We start from the raw sequence: 10784 nt of genomic DNA, 5'->3' as shown, positions 1-10784 counted from the left end.
CTGCACTCCATCCTGGGCAACAAAGTGACACTCCATCTCAAAAAAAAAATAATAATGAAATAAAAAAAATTAAACTTACCTACATATTAGAAAAACATCAAAATTCAACCATGAATTCAGCACATTATCAAATGAATAGACAAAAATTCTACCAACAAACTTAAGAAAATATCATTATCTATGAAATTCAAGTACTACTGCTTAAAGAGCATTTACAGAACTCTCACCTCAAGGTTTCCCTGCAAAACAAGGTGAAATGCATACTCAAGACTCTTTAAGAATGAGCCACTGATAAAAACAATATACCTGTAACTTATGTAACATTTCATACATTTTTTTCAAGCACTGCATGATAATTAATTTGCATCAGGCTTTCCAAATTAGAAAAGCTTCACTGATAGAACTTCTTTCCTGTGGGAGTTTTCACATGACTTTTCAAGTAAATGTTAAAACTGAAAATATTCTTGCAGTTTCTAAACTACTAGAGTTTTAATCCTGTGTACGTTCTTGTATTTACAAGGTCCAGCCAGCTACAATGTGCATTTTCATATGTCCTTGAGTGGGTATGAGAGAAATGAAACATTCCCACATTCTGGACATTCATAGGGTTTTTCTCAGGAACGAGCTGATGTCTTCAAATGGAACTAACACAACTGAAGGCCTTACCACAAATTTAAATTCAAAAAGCTTTTCTCCACTCTGAGTCCTCCCAAATCTTCAAAAACACGAAAATCTGAAGGCTTGACCACATTTCCTACATTCTTAAGGTTTCTCTGCAGTGTGAGCTCTTTCATGTTTATGAGGGAATGGGAAAGAGTAAATGTTTTACTACATTTCTTACATTCAAGGGGCTTTATTTATTTATTTATTTATTTATTTATTTATTTACTTTTGAGATGGAGTCTCACTCTGTCGCCAGGCTGGAGTGCAGTGGCAAAATCTAGGCTCATTGCAACCTCTGCCTCCTGGGTTCAAGTGATTCTCCTGCCTCAGCCTCCTGACTAGCTGGGATTACAAGCGTATGCTACCACACCCAGCTAATTTTTGTATTTTCAGGAGAGACGAGGTTTCACCATGTTGGCCAGGATGGTCTCAATCTCCTGACCTTGTGATCCGCATGCACAGGGCTTCCCCCCAACCCCCCATGGCTTTTTATGTCCTTGAAAAAGAACTAAGACAACTGAAATGTGCCACCATGCCCAGCTAATTATTTTCTTTTTTTTTTTTTTTTTTGAGACAGAGTCTCGCTCTGTCACCCAGGCTGGAGTGCAGTGTTGCGATCTCGGCTCACTGCAAGCTCCACCTCCCGGGTTCACTCCATTCTCCTGCCTCAGCCTCCCAAGTAGCTGGCGTGAGCCACCGCGCCCGGCATTATTTCATTTTTTGTAGAGACAGGGTTTCACCATGTTGCCCAGGTTGTTTCACATTGTTTTAATCCAGGCTGGTTATGAACTCCTGGGTTCAAGCAATACACACACCTTGGCCTCCCAAAGTGCTGGGATTATAGGCTGAGTCACTACACCTAGCCTCTATATCATGACTTCTTTCATGGCGAGTAAGGTGACTGGAACGAGTGTAGGCTTTACCGCATCTCTTACATTCATAGGGTTTTTCTCCAGTATGAATTCTTTCATGGAGGTGAAGGGAACTGAGGCGACTGAAGGCTTGGTCACATTGTTTACATTCATAGGGTTTCTCTCCACTATGAGTACTTCTATGGTTACAAAGGGAACTCAAACGACTAAAGGCTTTGCCACATTGTTTACATTCATAGGGTCTCTCTCCAGTATGACTGCTTCCATGGTAACGAAGGGAAGTGGAACAGCTGAAGGCTTTATCACATTTGGTACATTTATAGGGTCTTTCTCCAGTGTGAGTCCTTTCATGCGTCTTAAAAGAACAAGAAAATCTGAATGTCTTCCCACATTCCTTACATTCGTAGGGTTTCTCTCCAGTGTGAGCTCGTTCATGTATTAGACAAGAACCGGAAACAGTGAACGCTTTACCACATTGTTTACATTTATAGGGTTTTTCTCCCGTGTGAGTTCTCTGATGTCTTTCAACTGAATTGAGAAAATAAAAAGCTTTCCCACATATCGTACATTTGTAAGCTGGATTTCCACTGTGCATTATCATGTGTCTTCTAACACCTGGAACAGAAACGAAGCATTTCCCACACGGTTCACATTTATATTGCTTCTCTCCAGATGGTTTGTATGCTGAGTGAGTTAGGATGTGCCTATTAAGGAGGCAAAGACGTACAAAGACTTTTCCACAAATACTGCATGCACATTGTTTTAATCCAGTAGAAATGTTCTCATTCAGATCAAGATTTGGAATTTGGCTGACAACTTGTCCATCATACTGACTACCTTCTTTGCTTTCACACAGACTCTGTACCATATGATTTCTGTAAAAAAAAATGACAAACACATTATTATTGGTTGGTTTAATAACTTTGTACTTATTAATAGGTCTTGGACTTACACTGCTACCAATATCAGGGAAAATGCTTTTTTTTTTTTTTTTTTTTTTGCCATGACTGAATTATTTGAAAGTAAATGGGTTACTACTGAAAACACAGCTACCACCTGCATGGCTATGACCAAAATAGTAAGATTCATATACACAATTTTGTGGTACTATTTTCAAGTAAACTGTTTTCCAAACACTGACTGCTACACTGAAAGTATGTTACACTTTGGGTGAAATTTTTCTAAAAAGAAATAAATTTCAAGTGACTCTTATTTGCTTTGATTGCTTGTTTTTAAGTTCATGACATGCTAAGATTCCTTCAGAGGACTTTATTTCCTCTTCTCAGTGCAAATTATCTTATATCTTTCCCAGGTTTCTCGAAGTGATCTTCAATATTCTGGTCTTTCCATTTGTTTCCTAAAATGTAGACCCACAAAATTATCATGAATTATTACAAACCATAGAAACATTACTAGATTTAATGTTTATTGTACACAGGTCCCATGCCTGATTTCTTCACCAAATCATTCCCTTGCCACATTCCAAATCACAAATAGCACTGATGATAGGGAAATACTTCTGCAATTAGATGAAATGTGTTGTCATTCTTACCTACAGAAGCCAGGTTCCTGCAGGTTTCCTGCATCACTTCTCTGAAGAGATTCTTCTCAGCAGAATCTAGCAAAGCCCATTCCTCCTGGGTAAAGTTCACAGCCACATCCTCAAAAGCCACGGAGTCCTAGAACATTCCACACATGTGGATAGAAGGATGGGTGAGACTGACAGCACTGGGAATCTATACTCAATTCATAAGCTGTTTATATGATTCTAAACTTTCCAAGCATTTATTCTATGATTTGATTGTCACAACTTTTACTCTGTTCACACATACTCCCTCCCACACAGCAGTACTAATGCTAGAATTGAACTATTGAAAAAGGCAACAGCAAAGTAGAAACACCCATCTCATTAGAGAATCCAGGGAGTAAGATGTGCTGCTAGGAGTTACCTTTTAACTTCACTTTGTACATTTCTAGTATCTGCCATAATAAAGTCCTACCTGATGTGCATGAGTTAATATTATCATTACTGAGACTACTTATTCTTAAAAACGCCTGCTTACAAAGTTCAATCTTTGTTTGTATTAGTAACTTACATTTTGAAAGGGATTCCACCAACCCAAGTAATAAGAATGACTCATTGCATCTAAATGGCTTATGCAATATATTTGTCAAAACTTTTTCTGCTGAAGGTCTATTATTTTGTGTCACTGCAGTGGTGCTTAGGGAACCAGACACCAAAACACAATCTGAACACTAAGTGTTCAATGAGTTTCCCTGGTAGACAATCTTTTACATGTGCTGTCACTTGTTAACTGGGGAGTTGAGCCCATTCCATGTGATTACACCAAGAGAGAATAGGCTTATTAAATTTAATTGAGTAGTAAATAAAATCAATAATTGATTAATTTAACAATACTAATATAACAATTTTTTAAATTTCTATTGCACAATGTCAAGGCAGAAAGGAATAAGAGGAAATATGACACCTGCTTTTTAAAATGACATTAATGTCACCACTTCCAGATGCTATTCCCATGAAATCACATAAATTCCCAAATCAGGTTGTTTTAGGCAAGAAAAACTACTTTTTCTTACATAGTAAAAATGACAAATGTCTAATGATTTTTAGTCATCTAAAAAAAGAGTGATGGCTTGTCTGACATACTTCTAAGATTTTCAAATGAAAATATTCAGGACAGCACAGTATTAGCAGAGAGATGAGCAAGCAGACCAAGGGGAAAAAAAGTCTTAATGATGCAGCATTTACATGGAAAGTTGATGAATGATAGAGTAGGCACTGTAGAATAGAAAAAGAAATCACATGCACTTTAAAATATGAGGCAAACCAGGCTGGTATCTACTTGGGAAAATGTATTGCATTCTTCTCTATTCCATGAACAATAATCAACTTATTATATATTCAAATATGAAAGATAAAACTAGAACGCTTTCGGACGTCACAGGAAGACTTTTTTTTACAAAGGATTAGGCAGAATTTTTTTTATGTAAGAAAAAAATAATAAAGGAACAGACAAACTCAAACATATTAAAATTTAGGGAATAAAAAGAAAATAGAGTGGGCCGGCCATGGTGGCTCACGCCTGTAATCCCAGCACCTTGGGAGGCTGAGGCGGGTGATCACCTGAGGTCGGGAGGTTGAGACCAGCCTGGCCAACATGGCAAAACCCTGTCTTTTTGTTGTTTGTTTGTTTGTTTGTTTTTTGAGACAGACTCTCGCATTGTCACTTGGGCTGGGGTGCAGTGGCAAGATCTTGGCTCACTGAAACCTCCACCTCCCAGGCTCAAGCAATTCTCTTGCCTCAGCCTCCCAAGTAGCTGGGATTACAGGTGCCTGCCACCACGATCAGCTAATTTTTTTGTATTTTTAGTAGAGACAGGGTTTCACCACGTTGGCCAGGCTGCTCTGGAACTCCTGACCTCATGATCCGCCCACCTTGGCCTCCCAAAGTGCTGGGATTACAGGCATGAGCCACCGTGCCAGGCCTAAAACCCCGTGTTTACTAAAAATACAAAAATTAGCTGGGTGTGGTGGTGGGTGCCTATAATCCCAGTTACTCGGGAGGCTGACATAGGAGAATCTCTTGAACCCGGGAGGCGGAGGTTGCAGTAAGCAGAGAAGGTGCCACTACACTCCAGCCGGGCTACAGAGCAAGACAGCATCTCCAAAAAAACAAAAAACAACAACAAAAAACCCCTCAGATATCCAGATAAGAGGATACAGATGTGTCCACTGTCATAAATTCTTCACCATGCTACAAGAGGGGAACTGACATTTTGGTGAATATTTGTAAATCATCAATTTATCTATCACACTTTTATTTCACCAGTAGCATTTACAAAGCTAAGTTCTACAATTCCGTTTGAAATTACCCTTAAAAAGAACAGACCTTGGCCGGGCGCAGTGGCTCAAGCCTGTAATCCTGCGCTTTGGGAGGCCGAGAGGGGCAGATCACGAGGTCAGGAGATCGAGACCATTCTGGCTAACACGGTGAAACCCTGTCTCTACTAAAAAAAATACAAAAAAAATAGCCAGGCGAGATGGCGGGCACCTGTAGTCCCAGATACTCGGGAGGCTGAGGCAGGAGAATGGCTTGAATCTGGGAGGCGGAGCTTGCAGTGAGCTGAGATCCGGCCACTGCACTCCAGCCTGGGCGACAGAGCGAGACTCCATCTCAAAAACAAAACAAAACAAAACAAAAAAAGAACAGACCTTTAGATTCCAGAGCAAGATGGCCAAATAGGAGCAGCTCCAGCCTCCAGCTCCCAGCGCCAGCAACACAGAGGACGGGTGATTTCTGCATTTTCAACTGAAGTACCGGGTTCATCTCACTGGGGAGTGCCAGACAATTGTTGCTGATCAGCTGGTGCAGCCCGACCAGCGAGAGTTGAAGCAGGGCGAGCCATCGCCTCACCTGGGAAGCACAAGGGGGAAGGGAATCCCTTTTCCTAGCCAAGGGAAACTGAGACACACCACATCTGGAAAATCAGGTAACTGCCACCCTAATACTGCGCTTTACCAAGGGTCTTAGCAAATGGCACACCAGGAGATTATATCCCACGCCTGGATGGGAGGGTCCCATGCCCAGGGAACCTCCCTCCTTGCTAGCAGAGCAGTCTGAGATCTAACTGCAAGGCAACAGGGGGACTGGGGGAGGGGCACCCACCATTGCTGAGGCTTAAGTAGGTAAACAAAGCTGCAGAGAAGCTCAAACTGGGTGGGGCCCACCGCAGCTCAAGGGGGCCTGCCTGTCTCTGTAGACTCCATTTCTGGGGACAGAGCGTAGCTAAACAAAAAGCAGCAGAAACCTCAGCAGAGGTAAATGACCCTGTCTGACAGTTTTGAAGAGACCAGTGGATCTCCCAGCACGGAGGTTGAGATCTGAGAACGGACAGACTCCCTGCTCAAGTGGGTCCCGGACCCCAGAGTAGCCTAACTGGGAGACATTCCCCACTAGGTGCAGACCGACACCTCACACCTCACACGGCGGGGTACACCCCTGAGACGAAGCTTCCAGAGCAAGCATCAGACAGCAACACTCACTGTTCAGCAATATTCTATCTTCTGCAGCCTCCGCTGCTGATACCCAGGCAAACAGCATCTGGAGTGGACCTCAAGCAATCGCCAACAGACCTACAGCTGAGGGTCCTGACTGTTAGAGGGAAAACTAACAAACAGAAAGGACACCCACACCAAAACCCCATCAGTTCGTCACCGTCATCAAAGACCAAAGGCAGATAAAACCACAAAGATAGGAAAAAAGCAGGACAGAAAAGCTGGAAATTCAAAAAATCAGAGCACATCTCCCCCCTCCAAAGGAACGCGGGCTCATCGCCAGCAATGGAACAAAGCTGGATGGAGAATGACTTTAACGAGTTGAGAGAAGAAGGCTTCAGTCAATCAAAATTCTCAGAGCTAAAGGAGGAACTACATAACCAGTGCAAAGAAACTAAAAATCTTGAAAAAAGAACGGAAGAATGGATAACTAGAATAATCAATGCAGAGAAGGCCATAAACGAACTGACAGATAAAAACCATGACACAAGAAATACGTGACAAATGCACAAGCTTCAGTAACTGACTCGATCAACTGGAAGAAAGAGTATCAATGATTGAAGATCAAGTGAATGAAATGAAGCAAGAAGAGAAGTCCAGAGAAAAAAGAGGAAAAAGAAATGAAGAAAGCCTCCAAGAAATACGGGATTATGTGAAAAGACCAAATCTACATCTGATTGGGGTGCCTGAAAGTGAGGGGGAAAATGAAACCAAGCTGGAAAACACTCCTCAGGATATCATCCAGGAGAACTTCCCCAACCTAGTAAGGCAGGCCAACATTCAAATTCAGGAAATACAGAGAACGCCACAAAGATACTCCTCGAGAAGAGCAACTCCAAGACACATAATTGTCAGATTCACCAAAGTTGAAATGAAAGAAAAAATGTTAAGGGCAGCCAGAGAGAAAGGTCGAGTTACCCACAAAGGGAAGCCCATCAGACTAACAGCAGATCTCTCGGCAGAAACTCTCCAGAAGCCAGAAGAGAGTGGGGGCCAATATTCAACATTCTTAAAGAAAAGAATTTTAAACCCAGAATTTCATATCCAGCCAAACTAAGTTCCATAAGTGAAGGAGAAATAAAATCCTTTACAGACAAGCAAATGCTTAGAGATTTTGTCACCACCAGGCCTGCCCTACAAGACACCCTGAAGGAAGCACTAAACATGGAAAGGAACAACCAGTACCAGCCATTGCAAAAACATGCCAAAATGTAAAGACCATCGATGCTAGGAAAAAACTGCATCAACTAACGAGCAAAATAATGAGCTAATATCACAATGACAGGATCAAGTTCACATATAACAATATTAACCTTAAATGTAAATAGACTAAATGATCCAATTAAAAGACACAGACTGGCAAACTAGATAAAGAGTCAAGACCCATCAGTCTGCTGTATTCAGGAGACCCATCTCATGTGCAGAGACACACATAGGCTCAAAATAAAGGGATGGAGGAAGATCTACCAAGCAAATGGAGAACAAAAAAAAGCGGGGGTTGCAATCCTAGTCTCTGATAAAACAGACTTTAAACCATCAAAGATCAAAAGAGACAAAGAAGGCCCTTACATAATGGTAAAGGGATCGATACAACAGGAAGAGCTAACTATCCTAAATATATACATACCCAATATAGGAGCACCCAGATTCATAAAGCAAGTCCTTAGAGACTTACAAAGAGACTTAGACTCCCATACAACAATAATGGGAGACTTTAACACCCCACTGTGAACATTAGACAGATCAATGAGACAGAAAGTTAACAAGGATATCCAGGAATTAAACTCAACTCTGCACCAAGCGGATCTAATAGACATCTACAGAACTCTCCACCCCAAATCAACAGAATATACATTCTTCTCAGCACCACATCACACTTATTCCAAAATTAACCACATAGTTGGAAGTAAAGCACTGCTCAGCAAACGTAAAAGAACAGAAATTATAACAACCTGTCTCTCAGACCACAGTGCAATCAAACTAGAACTCAGGACTAAGAAACTCAATCAAAACCACTCAGCTACATGGAAACTGAACAACCTGCTCCTGAATGACTACTGGGTACATAACGAAATGAAGGCAGAAATAAAGATGTTCTTGGAAACCAATGAGAACAAAGATACAACATACCAGAATCTCTGGGACACAGTTAAAGCAGTGTGTAGAGGGAAATGTATAGCACTAAATGTCCACAAGAGAAAGCTGGAAAGATCTAAAATTGACACCCTAACATAACAATTAAAAGAACTAGAGAAGCAAGAGCAAACACATTCAAAAGCTAGCAGAAGGCAAGAAATAACTAAGATCAAGCAGAACTGAAGGAGATAGAGACACAAAAAACCCTCCAAAAAGATCAATGAATCCAGGATTTGGTTTTTTGAAAAGATCAACAGAATTGATAGACCACTAGCAAGACTAATAAAGAAAAGAGAGAAGAATAGATGCAATAAAAAATGATACAGGGGATATCACCACCGACCCCACAGAAATACAAACTACCATCGGAGAATACTATAAACACCTCTACGCAAATAAACTAGAAAACTTAGAAGAAATGGATAATTTCCTGGACATTTACACTCTTCCAAGACTAAACCAGGAAGAAGTTGAATCCTTGAATAGACCAATAGCAGGCTCTGAAATTGAGGCAATTATTAATAGCCTACCAACAAAAAAAAGTCCAGGACCAGACGGATTCACAGCCGAATTCTACCAGAGGTACAAGGAGGAGCTGGTACCATTCCTTCTGAAACTATTCCAATCAATAGAAAAAGAGCGAATCCTCCCTAACTCATTTTATGAGGCCAAAACCTGGCAGAGACACAACAAAAAAAGAGAATTTTAGACCAATATCCCTGATGAACATCGATGCAAAAATCCTCAATAAAATACTGGCAAACCGGATCCAGCAGCACAGCAAAAAGCTTCTCCACCATGATCAAGTGGGCTTCATCCCTGGGATGCAAGGCTGGTTCAACATACGCAAATCAATCAACGTAATCCATCACATAAACAGAACCAAAGACAAAAACTACATGATTATCTCAATAGATGCAGAAAAGGCCTTCGACAAAATTCAACAGCCCTTCATGCTAAAAACTCTCAATAAATTCGGTATTGATGGAATGTATCTCAAAATAATAAGAGCTATTTATGACAAACCCACAGCCAATATCATACTGAATGGGCAAAAACTGGAAGCATTCCCTTTGAAAACTGGCACAAGACAGGGATGCCCTCTCTCACCACTCCTATTCAACATAACGTTGGAAGTTCTGGCTAGGGCAATCAGGCAAGAGAAAGAAATAAAGAGTATTCAGTTAGGAAAAGAAGAAGTCAAATTGTCCCTGTTTGCAGATGACATGATTGTATATTTAGAAAACTCCATCGTCTCAGCCCTAAATCTCCTTAAGCTGATAAGCAACTTCAGCAAAGTCTCAGGATACAAAATCAATATGCAAAACTCACAAGCATTCTTATGCATCAGTAACAGACAAAAAGAGAGCCAAATCATGAATGAACTTCCATTCACAATTGCTTCAAAGAGAATAAAATACCTAGGAATCCAACTTACAAGGGATGTAGAGGACCTCTTCAAGGAGAACTACAAACCACTGCTCAGTGACATAAAAGAGGACACAAACAAATGGAAGAACATTCCATGCTCATGGATAGGAAGAATCAATATCGTGAAAATGGCCATACTGCCCAAGGTAATTTGTAGATTCAATGGCATCCCTATCAAGCTACCAATGACTTTCTTCACAGAATTGGAAAAAACTGCTTTAAAGTTCATATGGAACCAAAAAAGACCCCGCATTGCCAAGACAATCCTAAGTCAAAAGAACAAAGCTGGAGGCATCAGGCTACCTGACTTCAAACTATACTACAAGGCTACAGTAACCAAAACAGCATGGTACTGGCACCAAAACAGAGATATAGACCAATGGAACAGAACAGAGTCCTCAGAAATAATACCACACATCTACAGCCATCTGATCTTTGACAAACCTGACAAAAACAAGAAATGGGGAAAGGATTCCCTATTTAATAAATGGTGCTGGGAAAGTTGGCTAGCCATAAGCAGAAAGCTGAAACTGGATCCTTTCCTTACTCCTTATATGAAAGTTAATTCAAGATGGATTAGAGACTTAAATGTTAGACCTAATACC

The 10784-nt window shown here is 40.8% G+C and overlaps 1 protein-coding gene across 1 annotated transcript in view; it reads right to left on the bottom strand.

The window, feature by feature from the left end:
• Positions 1 to 947: 947 nt before the first annotated feature.
• LOC126948962 (zinc finger protein 669-like) overlaps positions 948 to 10784 on the bottom strand; it is a 25230-nt gene continuing 15393 nt past the window's right edge. Inside the window, exons 2-4 of the mRNA XM_050781386.1 lie at positions 3088 to 3214; positions 2835 to 2892; positions 948 to 2413 (exon numbers count right to left, since the gene is read on the bottom strand). Of these exons, the coding sequence (XP_050637343.1) occupies positions 1462 to 2413; positions 2835 to 2892; positions 3088 to 3214 (1137 nt within the window). The 3' untranslated portion in view covers positions 948 to 1461. The remainder of the gene's footprint in view (positions 2414 to 2834; positions 2893 to 3087; positions 3215 to 10784) is intronic.

This window comes from Macaca thibetana, chromosome 2, assembly GCF_024542745.1.
Source record: "Macaca thibetana thibetana isolate TM-01 chromosome 2, ASM2454274v1, whole genome shotgun sequence".
NCBI classification, from domain to species: Eukaryota; Metazoa; Chordata; class Mammalia; order Primates; family Cercopithecidae; genus Macaca; species Macaca thibetana.
This window is presented reverse-complemented; position numbering and strand designations above follow the sequence as displayed.